A 17,258-nucleotide genomic window follows, 5' to 3' on the forward strand; every position below is an offset into this window, starting at 1 on the left:
AATTATTTTCTTACATATATGTTTTCTTGTCATTTAATGCTGTTTGATTAGCTCAAATGCAGCCTTCAGGCAGCACTTATATGAAATACTTAATATCTATGTGAAAATAGTAAATGGGCTTCCCAGGTGGAGCTAGTGGTAAAGAACCTGCTTGCCAGTGCAGGAGATATGAGACGTAGGTTCAATTCCTGAGTTGGGAGAATCCCCTGGAGAAGCAAATGGCAAGGAAATCTTGCCTGGAGAATCCCATGGACAGAGGAGCCTGGCAGGCTACAGTCCATAGGGTCACAAAGAGTTGGACACAACACAATAAATATAATCCCTTTACTTTCAAAATATGAATTTGTGCATAAGAAGAATAAATGCAAGTTAAATAGCCACCATTTTAAATAGTCCCTAATTTAAGTAACATTTATAAAGGCCAAGTGAAATTGAAGCTAAGGCTATTAGTTATAAGCTCAAGGCAAATCCGCAACACTTTGCTGTTGTTTGTCAGAACTAAGTAGCTCACCCCACCCCCCAAATATATCAGGGTCTCTTTGGCTTTAGAGTAATGTAAATTAAGACAAAACTTATATGGTTTGCATAAGCTTTGGATATTTGATTAGTCATATGGCATTCCCCAAGCTATGGAAATCAAGCTCTGTCCAGAGCCAGGTCTCAGAAATATAGGCTATCACACTATTTAATAATCTCACACATTTTAAAAATCATCTCCAATCTGCTTTTATATTTTTTTCATTTCCTGCCTAATAACAACTCTCACACTGAAAAGCATGGGGGCTGGTGCCAAAAATCTTCATTTTTTTTTTTTCCAGAAAAAAATTTATTCAATTAGGTCTCAAGAAAAGACTACGGCCCAAGCCAACCACAGCAAGTGGGAAAAATAATATCTAATATGTTTTTTCTGTCTCCCCCTGTGCCTCAGCAGCTTTTTCTGGATCCATGGTCCAGACGCTTCCTATACTACAGAAGTCTTCTAATTCAATTATGTATGAAGGAGAATATCAAAGGAAAGTCATTGTGGAGATGCCAAGTTAGAAGTGTAGAATCTAAAGTTTTCTGTCTAAATTAAATTTCAATTAGATTGGATACCAGATTTCTTTCTGCTATTAACAGTAATTTGCACATTAAAAAAAATTAATGTTACCCTGCATTACACTCACTAGCTCTGCACGTTTACATTCATACTCAATTGTTTCCATCTCTTTGTGACCCCATTGGAGAAGGCGATGGCACCCCACTCCAGTCCTCTTGCCTGGAAAGTCCCATGAGCAGAGGAGCCTGGTGGGCTGCAGTCCATGGGGTCGCTGAGAGTCGGACACGACTGAGCGACTTCACTTTCACTTTTCACTTTCATGAATTAGAGAAGGAAATGGCAAGTGCAGGGTTCTTGCCTGGAGAATCCTGGGGACGGGGGAGCCTGGTGGGCTGCCGTCTCTGGGGTCGCACAGAGTCGGACACGACTGAAGCGACTTAGCAGCAGCAGCTTTGTGACCCCATGGACTGTAGCCTGTCAGACTTCCCTGTCAATGGGATTTTCCAGGCAAGAATACTGGAGTGGGTTGCCATTCCCTCCTCTAAGGATCTTTCTGACCCCTAAGTCCATCATTAAATTTGCGGTCATGCTGCAATCTTTATTGTCTTTGTAGATAAGCTCTTAATCAAAAATCTTATTCCGCTCTTTAAAGTGAAACATTCTGAAACTAAGTTTATAAAATGAGAACCTTTCTTATGCAAGCTTTGTAAATTAGAATCTTCTTAATCTCTAGTTTAAGACCAATGTGTTCTGCAAACAAAAGAGAAATGTGAAAAGAGGTTTGTAAATTATAGTAACTTTCTCCCTTTACTTCTAGTGATGATTTAAGTTTACATGCTGCTTAACAGAACATGATTATTGACTCGATTTCCATGATATATTTTCTGGATTACACAATAAGTATGCCTCTCTTAGGGAGAAAGAAGGTACATAGTTCTTCACATTGGGCTGCCTAAAAAGTTCTTTTATGTTTTGTAAAATGTTATGGAAAACCCCAAATGACCTTTGTGGTCAACCCAATATTTAAATCAGCATACAACATTAAGAAAGTGATTAAAAAAAAAAAAAAAAGAAAGTGATAAATTTTAAAACCACAAAGAGAATAACTATGGTACAAATGTATGTTGCTGTTTCTAAAGTTTTGACAATCTTTATAGCAATTGAATTAACTCAGTCTCTTTTGCCTTTTAGGGCAAATAGGTTTGATTTTTTTTCCTCCAAATGGTTGCTAGTAGCTACCAGTAGTGTTGTAATGAGGACTCTCAAACTGACTGAAGTTATTAGAAAGATTGTCATGACCAACTAAAGATATCTGTCATGAATTTGAGAGGGAAAAGTGGTAGCAAATATTTTGTAAGACATTTTGCCTTTCTCATGTATATAAAGTCAAAGAGCAAGACTGACTGATTTTTCCTGTTATTTAACTTTGGGACTCAAGGGAAATATTATATCGCCCATACTTGTAGAATTAAAACTATCCCTACTGGTGTTTGGAAATTCAAACTTTCCAGAACTTCCAAAGTTACTCTAGGGAGAGGCCAAAGTTTGGGAACCATTATTTTAAGAACTAGAGTTAGATCAAACATATTCTGTAATTCAGAGATAAATGGTAATTTGTGAGCTGAGTATATGCATGCATGTGGCGGGTGGGAAGGGGTAGTACAGGAAACCAAGCCATGAAATTCTTTTCTCATGGTAGACACATAGGATCACTTTCAGGCTTTGCAGTTTTTTTGCATGTGTGTTTTTGTTTTTGTGAAGATAAATTCAGGGAAAACCAAAAGAATAGATATAGACTCATCCAGGAAAATAAGAACAAGGTAGAGTATAATCTTTATTAGGGTCATAGATGCCTCTTGTTTTTCCCTAATTTAGAATGGCTCACCTGCCTTTAAACACAGTAGAAGTGGAAAACTCTGGCAATTGTTTTGAAATTCATTGAATTACTTGATGATTGCTTCTAGTTTCCATTTCAGTGCAACTGTGGAGACCTAACCATAATTTACTTCCTGGTTGAGTGATCCTAACAATGTTTTCTCTTAATACTGTACAATGTTATCACAAACCAAAGTGACATAAATAAGGAAACACCTGAATTCCCTTACCTCTTCTCATATATTTAAAAAAATTATTAGCTTCTAAATCCATGAAACAATAAATATCTAAATGTTTTCATAAACATGTTCCTTTCTCCATCTTTTCCCTCTCTCACACACACATGTTATGTAGCTATTTCTGTTAATGCATTCTAATAAAGGAAAACTTTGGAAAAGTCTACAGAAATTAAAGTTTCTCAAGATGAATCATGATTTAATGATTAAAAATAACAATGTTTAGTAACATGCAAAATTACAACATATTGCAAAAGATAATTGAAATTCCTGCATATGCGTAGGATATTAATATTTTCCCTGCTTTTTTCTAATTAGATAGATGTGTGTATTTAAAAATCTGCTCCCCACATGTTCTGAAGGATGCCAGGTTTTTCCTGAGTCATTCTGCCAATTCAGATACTGTGTTTAAATGTCTTCTATTTCACTGGTACTATATACACATGTGATATTTTAACATCTTTGGAACCTACTGGTGTGCTGGGGGTGTCAGCACAGATGTAGAAACATGTTATCATTATGAGAAAATAATTCATTTATTGGCCACATTCATCTTTCTATTGACAGTAGTGGCCCTTACTATCCAATATGATTTATAGTATAGTCTCAACATGAGTTGCCAAAACTGATAGGCTTCCAGAATATGAAAAGGTTTTGAGAGGTGCTGTTATGGACTGAATATCTGTGTCCCCTAACTTCATATTGTTGACTTAAAAAAATGTATAATGTGAGAGTTGCGAGTTAAGTTTTACTTGGGACAAATGAAGACTGCAGCCTGGGAGAGAACACCTCAGATAGCTCTGAAAAACTGCTCCAAAGAGGTAGCGGGGGAAAGGCAGTATACACATGATTTTGGTGAAGGTGGATACATGTAATCAAAAACATATTTTTCTAGAAGGTTTCTGCTAGTCTCATGAAGCTTTCTGCTAGTCACGAGGAAAACAGTCATTACCAAGAAGGATTTTAGTGCTTTTCTAGATATGAAGAGATACAAGATTTAGGCACATAAAGTAGGCTCCTGAAAATGGCTATCTGAAGACTTATCCTTCCAGTTTATCCCCAGAGCACAGAGTGCCTCATTTCCATTCTCCACTCTAAACTCTTTTCAGGGGGTGTTGAAGGTCAGCAGCTATAATAGTATGTGATTTAATCCCTGTTGAGGTAGATGGCAAGTGCCCATGTCAAGTGCCAATTTGTAGCTGACAGTATGTTAAAACGTAACCCTATTATTATGGTATTTCTAGATGGGGATTTTGGAAGGTGCTTGGGTCATGAGGATGAATTCCTTTGGAACTGGATTAGTGCCCTTGTGAAAGACAGTCCAAGGAACTCCCTTGCTTCTTCTACCACAGGAGGATACAGTAACCATTTGGTCATCTTTGAGTCAAAACGTGGACCCTGACCAGATACTCAATCTGTTAATGCCATAATCTTGGATTTCCCAGTATTCAGTAATGTAATAAATAAATTTCTGTTATTTAAGCCATGCAGTCTCCGCTTGACTGTTATAGCAGCTGGAGCAGATTAAGAGAAGTGTAGACCTTATTTTAGAGCCAGTTCTCTAGAAGCAGAACATGACCCAGGGATTTGGATGCACTTGACTCATTCAGGGAGGCTGCTCAGGAGGAAAGACATGAGGGAAGCAAGATAAGAAGGGGATAGAATTAGCATGAGTTCCTACACCTTGAGGCAAGAGGGTCAGCATTTTTTGCCTCACTTTGTTAGTTGCTAGAACTGCTGTCACAAAATGTCACAATCTGGGTGTCTTAAATGATGGACATATGTTGTCTCATAGATCTGGAGGCTGGAAGTCCAAGATCAAGGTGCCAACAAGGTTGGTTTCCTATAGGACCATAAAGGAAGGATCTGGTCCATGCCTCTCTCCTTGGCTTGCAGATGGCTGCCCTCTTGCTGCCTCTTCACATGGCCATCTCTGTGCATTCGAGTCCCCAGTGTCTCTTTCTATGTCCCAACATCCTCTTATTTTAAAGACACCAGTCAGATTGGATGAGGGCCTATCCATGGGATCTCATTTTGGTGAATCACCGGTTAAAGACCTAGTCTCCAAATAAAATCATATTTTGAGAAACTGGGATCAGGGCTTCATGGTATAAATTTAAGGGATGGTAAACCATTCAGCCCATAACATACATCCATCACTTATTGAGTGGCTATAGGTCACCTCTTGGAGAAGGGTGGGGAGTAATCTTGTGTTTGTGTCTAGAAAGCACTTAGAGCAGGTGGGGCTGGATAGATGGACTGACTGGGGAAGGGGATCTGGGCAGAGCACCACACAGTGTTCACTGCAGAAATGATCATCAATAACAACAGCTAGTATTTCCTGCAATTTAATCATATATTTCATCAAATTTAGAACCCCACCAGTTATAAGATACACTTTTGTTTTAAGTATTATAAAGAAAGAAAAAAATGTCCAAGATGAGGATCTAATAGAAAACCACCATCTAAAGTTGGTATACCTAAGAGCTAAATCTTCATTATCAGACGAAATGGGTTAAAAGGTCACCAGGCAGGAAAGGGCAGTAAGAGACTTTCATATTTCCATCTTGGCATGGGATGGAAGGAATAAAAAGACAATTTCCATAAGAGTTAGAACCACAGGCTCTTACTACCATTGTTCTTGTGTTGTTCAGTCACTAAGTTGTGTCTGACTGTGACTCCATGGACTGTAGCCCACCAGGCTCATCTGTCCATGGAATTTCCCAGGCAGAATACTGGAATTGCCATTTTAGTCTCCACTTACTACCATGTTTGTTTGTTTGTTTGTTTTTGCATTCATACTGTCAGATTTGTCCAAAAACCTTGAGCAGGCACTTCAAAGTGCTCTCAGGTCATGATGCTCCCAAATGACTGGCAGAAATGTATACAAATCTGGCTAAACAGTCAAGTAAGTGCCACTGATTATAAAACATTTCCTCCAAAAGTAGAAAATAATGATAATGATAACAATAGATAAGTGTTTATATGTTCCATGGCTTGTTCTCTAGGTGTTGGCAAGTTATAGTCCATGGTCCAGATGTGGCTGCAACCTTTTTTTGGTAAATAAATTTTACTGGAACATAGTTACACTCATTCACTTATATTGTCAGTCTGTGGCTGCTTTTACATAGCTGATTCATTGCATCAGAGACTGTTTTAGAAAGCCAGGAGTTATTATCTGATCCATTACAGAAAAGGTATGATGACCCTGAGCACTTCCACCTATCCACTTTTTAATTTTCACAATGATCTTATATGGTAGGTGGTGTTATATCCCCATTTTATAGACATGGAAATAGAGGCCAAAGTCATATATAGCTTGATAAGTAGTATAAGAAAGATTTGATGATAGGTGCGCCATTCTTATTTCTGATTGCTTACAGAGAAGTCAAGATGAACAAAGAAGGGGATAGGCTGATAGTAGGAGACTCACAGAAAAGCTGTGGCATGAGTGAATGAATATGGCTGGGAAGTCACTCAGTTGTGTCTGACTCTTTGTGACCCCATGGACTATACCTTCTCCAGGGGATCTTCCCAACCCAGAGATCGAACCAGGTCTCCTACATTGCAAGCGGATTCTTTACCAGCTGAACCACAAGGGAAGCCCAAGAATACTGGAGTGGGTAGCCTATTCCTTCTCCAGCAGATCTTCCTGACCCAGGAATCAAACTGGGATCTCCTGCATTGCAGGCAGATTCTTTACTAACTGAGCCATCAGGGAATCCCAAGGCTGGGAAGTGGCAGAAGCAAAATTTGAAGCCAGGTCACTCTGAATCCAAATCCCATTATCTCTTGGAAACTAGACATTACAATGTAATTAAAAAGACTCTCTCAATCTCTCCAGTTAACTAACTTGCCAGAGTAATTCATACCATTGCCTCTGATAAAAATATGATGACTAATGCATCAAACAGGCTATGCTCAAGTACTTTTACTCCCAGCAGTTGAGGTGGATGGGTCTTATTTGAATTATTATTTTAATTAACTGACTTACTATTGTCCTCATTTCATTGAGGAAGTGGTCATCCATTGTACCTGACACAGAACTTTCTGTGAGTTAAGAGACATTCTAAAGACAGAAAAAATTTTCCTTGACAAATTATTAGTTGTTTCCTCATGTAGATAAAGAAAAATTATTATTTTTGAAAATAATTACAATTAAATAATTAAAAGTCCTAGTTATTTGAATTTAATGCCCAGTATATCTACTACTGTGGGCAGGAATCCCTCAGAAGAAATGGAGTAGCCATCATGGTCAACAAAAGAGTCCAAAATGCAGTACTTGGATGCAATCTCAAAAACGACAGAATGATCTCTGTTCATTTCCAAGGCAAACCATTCAATATCACAGTAATCCAAGTCTATGCCCCAACCAGTAATGCTGAAGAAGCTGAAGTTGAATGGTTCTATGAAGACCCACAAGACCTTTTAGAACTAACACCCAAAAAAGATGTCCTTTTCATTACAGGGGACTGGAATGCAAAAATAGGAAGTCAAGAAACACCTGGAGTAACAGGCGAATTTGGCCTTGGAATACGGAATGAAGCAGAGCAAAGACTACTAGAGTTTTGCCAAGAAAATGCATTGGTCATGACAAACACCCTCTTCCAACAACACAAGAGAACACTCTACACATGGACATCACCAGATGGTCAACACCAAAATCAGATTGATTATATTCTTTGCAGCCAAAGATGGAGAAGCTCTATACAGTCAGCAAAAACAAGACCAGAACTGACTGTGTCTCAGACCATGAACTCCTTATTGCTAAATTCAGACTTAAATTGAAGAAAGTAGGGAAAATCACTAGACCATTCAGGTATGACCTAAATCAAATCCCTTATGATTATACAGTGGAAGTGAGAAATAGATCTAAGGGCCTAGATCTGATAGATAGAGTGCCTGATGAACTATGGAATGAGGTTCATGACATTGTACAGGAGACAGGGATCAAGACCATCCCCATGGAAAAGAAATGCAAAAAACCAAAATGGCTGTCTGGGGAGACCTTACAAATAGCTGTGAAAAGAAGAGAAGCAAAAAGCAAAGGAGAAAAGGAAAGATATAAACATGTGAATGCAGAGTTCCAAAGAATAGCAAGAAGAGATAAGAAAGCCTTCTTCAGCGATCACTGCAAAGAAATAAAGGAAAACAACAGAATGGGAAAGACTAGAGATCTCTTCAAGAAAATTAGAGATACCAAGGGAACATTTCATGCAAAGATGGGCTCGATAAAGGACAGAAATGATATGGACCTAACAAAAGCAGAAGATATTAAGAAGAGATGGCAAGAATACACAGAAGAACTGTACAAAAAAGATCTTCATGACCCAGATAATCACGATGGTGTAATCACTGACCTAGAGCCAGACATCCTGGAATGTGAAGTCAAGTGGGCCTTAGAAAGCATCACTACAAACAAAGCTAGTGGAGGTGATGGAATTCCAGTTGAGCTATTTCAAATCCTAAAAGATGATGCTGTGAAAGTGCTGCACTCAATATGCCAGCCAATTTGGAAAACTCAGCAGTGGCCACAGGACTGGAAAAGGTCAGTTTTCATTCCAACCCCAAAGAAAGGCAATGCCAAAGAGTGCTCAACTATCGCACAATTGCACTCATCTCACACGCTAGTAAAGTAATGCTCAAAATTCTCCAAGCCAGGCTTCAGCAATACGTGAACCGTGAACTTCCTGATGTTCAAGCTGGTTTTAGAAAAGGCAGAGGAACCAGAGATCAAATTGCCAACATCCGCTGGATCATGGAAAAAGCAAGAGAGTTCCAGAAAAACATCCATTTCTGCTTTCTTGACTATGCCAAAGGCTTTGACTATGTGGATCACAATAAACTGTGGAAAATTCTGAAAGAGATGGGAATACTGGAGCACCTGACCTGCCTCTTGAGAAATCTGTATGCAGGTCAGGAAGCAACAGTTAGAACTGGACATGGAACAACAGACTGGTTCCAAATAGGAAAAGGAGTTCATCAAGGCTGTATATTGTCACCCTGCTTATTTAACTTCTATGCATAGTACATCATGAGAAACACTAGACTTGAAGAAACACAAGCTGGAATCAAGATTGCCGAGAGATATATCAATAACTTCAGATATGCAGATGACACCACCCTTATGGCAGAAAGTGAAGAGGAACTCAAAAGCCTCTTGATGAAAGTGAAAGTGGAGAGTGAAAAAGTTGGCTTAAAGCTCAACATTCAGAAAACGAAGATCATGGCATCTGGTCCTACCACTTCATGGGAAATAGATGGGGAAACAGTGGAAACAGTGTCAGACTTTATTTTTCTGGGCTCCAAAATCACTGCAGATGGTTATTGTAGCCATGAAATTAAAAGATGCTTACTCCTTGGAAGGAAAGTTATGACCAACCTAGATAGCATATTCAAAAGCAGAGACATTACTTTGCCAACAAAGTTTCGTCTAGTCAAGGCTATGGTTTTTCCTGTGGTCATGTATGGATGTGAGAGTTGGACTGTGAAGAAGGCTGAGCGCCGAAGAATTGATGCTTTTGAACTGTGGTGTTGGAGAAGACTCTTGAGAATCCCTTGGACTGCAAGGAGATCCAACCAGTCCATTCTGAAGGAGATCAGCCCTAGGATTACTTTGGAAGGAATGATGCTAAAGCTGAAACTCCAGTACTTTGGCCACCTGATGCAAAGAGTTGACTCATTGGAAAAGACTCTGATGCTGGGAGGGATTGGGGGCAGGAGGAAAAGAGGACAACAGAGGATGAGATCGCTGGATGGGATCACCAACTCGATGGACGTGAGTCTAAGTGAACTCCGGGAGTTGGTGATGGACAGGGAGGCCTGGCGTGCTGGGATTCATGGGGTCGCGAAGAGTCAGACACGACTCAGCAACTGAACTGAACTAAACTGAACTGATAAATCTTAAAATTATCAGAAATTGAGGTATTATTAATACATATGTGCATATAAATCTTACTAAAAATATTTCACACAAACTCTTTTTTAAAGGATTATTTTTTTAAATAATTGCAAAGCAGGAAAGAATTTTAGGAAATATTAAGAAAATAATTTAAAAATATTTTTAAACTATTAAAGCCATTAAAAGATATATTTTTAGGACTTGGTATTAATAAGAAGGCAAGGTCTTCTGTTCAGTGAGGGAGCCTATGTTGAACTCAATCTGGTCTTATTCCAGTGTACTTGCCTTTAACCACTACCTTTTATTTGCTGTTTTCTGGAAAATTCCATTCTGCACAAAGTTCTGTACAAAGTTCTTAAATAACTTTCTGATTGGGGCAGAGAGGAGAAGACATCTGAACTGAGTTTTGAATGGCTCATGCTGCTGCTGCTGCTAAGTTGCTTCAGTCATGTCCAACTCTGTGTGACCCCATAGACAGCAGCCCACCAGGCTCCCTCGTCCCTGGGATTCTCCAGGCAAGAACACTGGAGTGGGTTTCCATTTCCTTCTCCAATGCATGAAAGTGAAAAGTGAAAGGGAAGTCTCTCAGTCCTGTCCGACTCTCAGCAACCCCAGGGACTGCAGCCTACCAGGCTCCTCTGCCCATGCGATTTTCCAGGCAAGAGGACTGGAGTGGGTTGCCATTGCCTTCTCCAGAATGGCTCATGGGAGCTCAGCAAAAGAATGAGAAGAGAGAAAGGGAAGGCGATGTAAGTCAAAGGAAAACCTGTGCAGAGACCAAAGGCATGAAACAGCATAAAAAGTACAGAGAGTTTAAAGTGGTTCAGAACTAGCAGAGGGTCTGGTGGATGTTGGGACATGGAGGCAAAAGGTTGTAATAAGGTTAAAAATACGTTCAGCATCTGTAGTGGGAAGCTTCAGCCAAGGAACAGTGAGGAGCCACTGAAGAATTTAGACAGTGGTCAGAGGAATTCATATGTTCAATATTACACAGTCATCATGATGGCAGAGTATATACAACAACCTGGAATGGGAATGGATAGGGTATCTCTGAGCGTTCCTTATCAGTGTTGCTTGCTGGCTTCTCCCCTGTCCACGCATTCCGTACCACTGTGAAGCAAGAGCCAGTCCTTGGCCCCTTCTTCTCACTCTCCACACTCCCTTGGTCAAACTTATCCATTCCCATGGCTCATAGATCGCTGCAAGCAAACTGGGTCCTTCTCCCGAGGAATAGTCTAATGCTGCCCACTAACAGCAGCTTGAAGCTGAGAAATTTCAAATTCTGTGTATCCAAATCTGACTCATAATCCTCTAGTCCATATCATGACCTCATTCAGCAATGACCTTCCTATTCCATCAGATAGGAAGGCAGAAAATCAGAAGATGTCCCAGATCCCTCTCTTGCTTTTCCTTTTTAAAAATGATGATAGGGACACTTGTCACAAGATCTACCCTTTGAAAATGTAAAGTGCAGAATACAGCATCGTAAACTATGGGCAGAATGTGGTACAGCAGATCTCAAGAGCTTATTCAGCTCACACAAATGAAATGTTATACTTGTTGAAAAGCAGTTTATCTCCCCTCCCCCCAGCTCCTGGAACCCCCATTCTACTCTGTTTCTGTGAGTTTGATTAGTTAAGAAACCTCATGTAAGTGTAATCATGCATATTTGTCCCCTCTAAATTCCTTTTTCTCCCAACACTCTCTATTTTATTCAGTTTCAAAATTGAATTTAAATTCTGTGAACTCAACCTATTAATAGCCCCATCTCTGCTCTTGGTGTGGGTTCTCATTGTCTCTCCCCTGAGATGTGTGTCCTGGTCATCTCCTAATAGAATGGGGCTCTCTGTGCCCAGTCTTGTTCTCTCCCATCTATTTTTCATCTTCTGATAAATACCATTCTAAAATATCAAGCTGCCTCTTGCATAAATCTTCTCTATGTTTCCCCACTGCCTGCAAGATGCCGTCAGCACAGTTCTCAATTCTAAATGTAAACTGGAATCTCGTGAGGAGCTTTCAAAATCTGTAGACGTCATAGTCCTGATGCCCAGAGTTCCCTGCTCTGGGGTGAGGCACAGAAGTACTTTTAATAGTTTGTAAACGCTCCCAGGTGATTCTGATGTGCAGCTTGAGTGAGAATTACCAACAAGAGCCACAGAAGCTGTCAGGGATTTGCCCATTGCTTATGTTTCCCCCTTCTCTCCCAACCTCACCCCACTTTCAGCCCATAGCTTGTCCTTCACCCATGTTGAAAGAACGATAAATTCTCCAGTATATCAACCTATTAATATATTTGGGTTGGCCAAAAAGTGTGCTCAGGTTTTTACATAGCATCTTAAGGAAAAACCCAAAATGTTGACCAGCCCAATATTTCAAGCCCTGTGGTTTTGATGTATGCTGTTCTCTGTGTCTGCAGAGCTCATCTTTCCTCCTCAATGTTTGCCTGACTCTTCCCTCCTTTAGCCCCCAAGCCATCAGGTTTTTCCTCACATTTTAGAGCCTCTATCATTTTATTGCATTTGTTCTTTACCTATCTGCCTTCTCCCATAGAAGTAGCTCCTTGAGTTGAGAGTTTGGGTCTCATTCTGTTCCTAGTGTTATCCCAGGACCTTACATCTAGAACAAAGTCTCTCAACCTTGGCACTCTTGCTATTTTGGACTAGATAACCCTGCTGTGGGGCTGTCCTGCAAATTGTAGGAGGCCTGGGGTCCTAGTCTCCCCACTAGATGCCAACAGCGCATCTCTTGCCGCTTGTGACAATCAAAACTGGGGCTGGAGAGGCAATATTAGCCCTGATTGAAGACACCTGAGTTGCTAAAGCTGACTGGAGGAGGGAATTCATCTAAGGTGTGGCAGACCGCAATACTACTAGCCTCTGTGAATCAAGTGTCCACACCTGTGGCATTCCCGCCCCCATACTTATACCGGCTTGGTCATGTGACTTGCTTTGGCCAATAGTCATCAACAAACATGATGCCCGTGGAGGCATATAAAGCTCTTGTTGAATCCAGGCTTGCGTCTTGCGGGTTAGGCTTCATGTATGGAAGTCAGGCTAACCTCTGTGAACATGAGAGACCAAGCAAAAAGAGAGACATCCAGACATTTAAGAGAAAGAAGTCATCTCTCCCAACATCCCAGCCAAGCTCCAGCTTCCGGTGGGTAAGGCCAGAGTTAGAACCTCCCAGCTCAGCCACAGAATCCTGACAAGTAATAAATCATTTTCTAAGGCACTCACTTTGGGGTGACTTGGTAGGCAGCAGTGCAGAATGCTGAGGTTATTGTAAAGGTTCAGTGGAAGAAACTGGACACTCTGAAGTAGGTCAGTGGTAGAGGAAATAGGGAACGTGGGAGTTAATTTACTTTTTATGTTTTTTATGCTGGGAAATCTACTAACTATCCTGAAGGATTCAAATGTATAAATAATTGATGATTTATACTTGTACACATCTTTAAGTATTTGAAAACCCTTATATATCTTAGTTCTTTTTTCTTAAATGTTTGTTTGCATTGGACACTTTAAAGCATCTTTCATTTAGCTTTAATAACACTGTTAGGCCAGTTATAATATCCTGTTTCATAGATGAGGGAGCTGAGGCTCATAAAGCCTCAGACCCATCAAACAGCTCTAGTAAGTGGTGGATCTGGGATTCAGCTTGAGCTCCATGTGGCTCCCAAGACATTACTATTAAACCCTTCACTTTGTTTTCCACAGAAGCCTTCGGTGTAATTTCAGATCTTCTGTATTTGTTGTTGATGACATGAAAGAAAAGCTTTTTCCCATCCCCTTTATCCTCAACAATTTCTTTCCCTGGTACATCCCTGGTTTATCACTGGTACGTCTTCACTTCCTGAGCCATAAAACCTATAGGAAGATGGATGTGGACAGTCTATTTTAGGAGCCTGTGCCAGGAAAGATTATTTGCTGTCAGTTGATCAGCCCCTTAGTTCTCTCCCCTCCTTGCACATCTAAGGGAAATTCAGTCTTTGCCAGCTGACTCTAGGGCTTTTTATGATTCAGAATTAAGAGGTCAGGTAGAAAGTCAACAGGAGTGGTCAGAAGCCAGAGGTGTGCTTCTGCTGAAGGCTGGGATTTGAGGGGAGAGATGGAGGGTGGACTTCAAAAGGGAAATAAGTTCAGTCGTGGCCTTTTGATAAGTCAAGGATACACATTTGCTTGTGAATGTTGCTTAAATCATCTGAAACCTCTTAACGAAGGACTATGAACTTTCTTGAAAAACTCAAGCGAAAAGTTTTCCCCAAACTTGGTAAAGGACCTACCCTTACTTAGTCATCCTTGTGATTCCCGCAGCTGTGGGTCTCTCTGTTGAGACTGTCTCCTCCCCTATTACCAAAAGCAGGATCAGGGTATCTCACCTGAGAAACTGTCATTGATGAAACATGAAATCTGTGATTTCATACAAAGAGCACCCAACAGTCTTGACTGCTCCTGGAGACAAAGGTATATAAAAGGTCCAGTCATTTTTTAGTCTGAATGTTCCTTTTCACATTTAAATCTCTTACGGTTATACAGAGATTAAGATTTGCTGAATTGGAAACAGCTGTCTGTCCATTTGTTTTCCCAAAGAAGGGACTAACTTTCTTCTGACACTGCAGCTGTGGTACAGGCAAGTGCTAGTTAACCGACTGCAAACATCTAAGTTGATAGTTTTCTGGGAAATAAGAATTCCTTGGTACTCAAGTCTAAGCCAATGTCAACTGTGATAGAACTTTTCTCTCTTTACTAGTTAATCTGGCACATACCCAGCAGGGGGCACTGGTTTAAAACAAGAGGGCTTGCTCACCGGTTTCAGTGCCAGTAGATTTTTCTGTTCAAGCCATTTTCTAACTGAAACAAAGGTTTGAAAATGAGTATATTGGCCTTCCCTGATAGCTCAGTTGGTAAAGAATCCGCCTGCAATGTAGGAGACCCCAGTTCGATTCCTGGGTTGGGAAGATCCGCTGGAGAAGGGATAGGCTACCCACTCCAGCAGTCTTGGGCTTCCCTTGTGGCTCAGCTGGTAAAGAATCTGCCTGCAATGCAGGAGGCCTGGGTTTGATCCTTGGGTTGGGAAGATCCCCTGGAGAAGAGAAAGGCTACCCACTCCAGTAATCTGGCCTGAAGAACTCTATGGGCTGTATAGTCCATGGGGGTCACACAGAGTTGGACTCCACTGAGCAACTTTCATATTGGTTTTGGGCTTCCTGGGTGGCTCAGTGGTAAAGAATCCACCTGCCAATGCAGGAGACACAGTATCTATCCCTAGGTTGGGAAGGTCTCCTGGAGGAGAAAATGGCAACCTGCTCCAGTATTATTGGCCTGGAAAATCCCATGGACAGAGTAGCCTGGTGAGCTGCAGTCAGTGGGGTTGCAAAGAGTAGATGGGAACACAACTGAACACCACCACCACCACCACATTGGTTTCAGTAAATGGCTTATGACTTTAAAATAATCATTTTCAACACAACTGCAAACTGGGTGCCCTACCAGCTCTGTCAGTACGGTAGCCGCTTGCCATGAGTGTTATTGAGCACATAAAACGTGACACTTTTTTTTTTTTTCTTTCAGAGATGATCATTTTAAGTGATTCAGACTTGGATAGGTGAAGAAAAGATAAAGGCATATTTTTTCTTTTTTTTATGCATTACAGAAGCTTCTTTTCACCCTAGAATGGCTATAATTTTTTAAATTTTACTGGAGCATGGTTGCTTTATAACATTATGTTAGTTTCTGCTGCACAGAAAAGTAAATCAGTTATAAATATACATATATCCGCCCCTTTTCTTTAGATTTGTTTTCCATTTAGGTAACCACAGAGTATTGAGGAGAGTTCCTGGTGCTCTACAGTAGGTTCTTATTAGTTATCTATTTTGTACATAGTAGTATATATAAGTCCATCCCATTTGGCCAATTCTTCCACCTTCTCTATCCCCCTTTGTTATGTATAAGTTAGTTCTCTACACCTATGCCTCTATTTTTGCCAGTAAATTCATCTGTATCATTTTCCTAGATTCCACATAGAAGCAATAGTATACAATGCTTGTTTTGCTTCCTGACTTGCCTCTGTATGCCAGTCTCTAGGTCCAAATATTGCCATCTCATATCTTCTTTATCCACTCCTCTGTGATGGGACATTTAGATCGCCTCCATGTGCTGGCTGTTGTAATTAGTGCTGCACTGAACATTAGGTTGCATGCATCTTTTTCTAAATTAATTTTCTCTAAGTATATGTCCAGGAGTGGGGTTTTTAGGCCATACGGTAGTTTTTAGTTTTTTGAGGAACCTCCATAGTGGCTGTGCCAGTTTACATTCCAACCAAAGGTTTAGGAGGGATCCCTTTTCCCCACACCCTCTCCAGCATCTCTTGTTTGTAGACTTTTTGATAATGGTCACTGACTGCTGTGAGGAGATACCTCACAGTAGTTTTGATTTGCTTTTCTCTCCTGTATTTGTTGACCATCTGTATGTTTTCTTAGAAGAAACATCTATTAGGTCTTTTACCTATTTTTTTCATTTTTTAAAATTGAGATACATGACCTGTTTGTATATTTTGGGAATTAATCCCTTCTCATTTACTTTGTTTGCAAATATTTTCTCCTATTCTAAAGAGTTGTCTTTTTGTTTTCCTTTTTTTATGGTTCCTTTACTGTGCAAAAGCTTTTAAGCTTAATTAGGTCCCATTTATTTTTGTTTTCATTAGGAGGTGTGCCAAAAAGATCTTACTATGATTTAGAGCATTCTGCCTATGTGTATTTCCCTCTAAGAGTTTTGTAGTGTCTGGCCTTACATTGGTAGTGTCTGGTCATTAATACATTGTTAGTTTATTCTTGTACACAGTGTTAGGGAGTGTTCTAATTTCATTCTTTTACATGTAGCTGTCCAGTTTTCCCAACACTACATTCCCATTTTCACCATTGTATATTCTTGTCTGCTTTGTCAAGGGTGACCGTAGGAGCATGGGTTTGTCGCTGGGCTTTCTATCCTCCTCCATTGAGCTGTATTTCTGTTTTTGTGCTAGTACTATACTCTCTTGATTATTATAGATTTGTAGTAAAGTCTAAAGTCAGTGACTTTGGTTCCTTCAGCCCTGTTTTTCTTTCTCAAGATTCCTTTGGTTATTGCCTGGAGCCAGCTTGAGGAGCTCCGCACATGGCAAAGGTCATGAGGAAGGAGGCTCAACATACACAAAGGCGGGATCGAGCCTCAGG

General features: G+C 40.3%; 1 protein-coding gene across 11 annotated transcripts in view; it reads left to right on the top strand.

The window, feature by feature from the left end:
• Positions 1–13,007: 13,007 nt before the first annotated feature.
• LOC147348225 (uncharacterized) overlaps positions 13,008–17,258 on the top strand; it is a 247,260-nt gene continuing 243,009 nt past the window's right edge. For 5 of the 11 annotated variants that reach the window (XR_015151948.1, XM_086368910.1, XM_086368907.1 and 2 more), the window contains exon 1: positions 13,008–13,207. Coding sequence is in view for 4 of the 11 variants with exons in the window: in XM_086368910.1 (XP_086225036.1) it covers positions 13,023–13,207 (185 nt within the window). In the remaining 7 variants the exon portion in view is untranslated. Of the gene's footprint in view, positions 13,260–17,258 lie in introns of all 11 variants that reach the window. The other 6 variants (XR_015151952.1, XR_015151951.1, XR_015151953.1 and 3 more) reach the window with 5 other exon arrangements.

The sequence above is a fragment of the Bos grunniens genome, chromosome 22, assembly GCF_055505025.1.
Source record: "Bos grunniens cultivar Pamir isolate PY7600 chromosome 22, Bosgru_T2T1.0, whole genome shotgun sequence".
NCBI classification, from domain to species: Eukaryota; Metazoa; Chordata; class Mammalia; order Artiodactyla; family Bovidae; genus Bos; species Bos grunniens.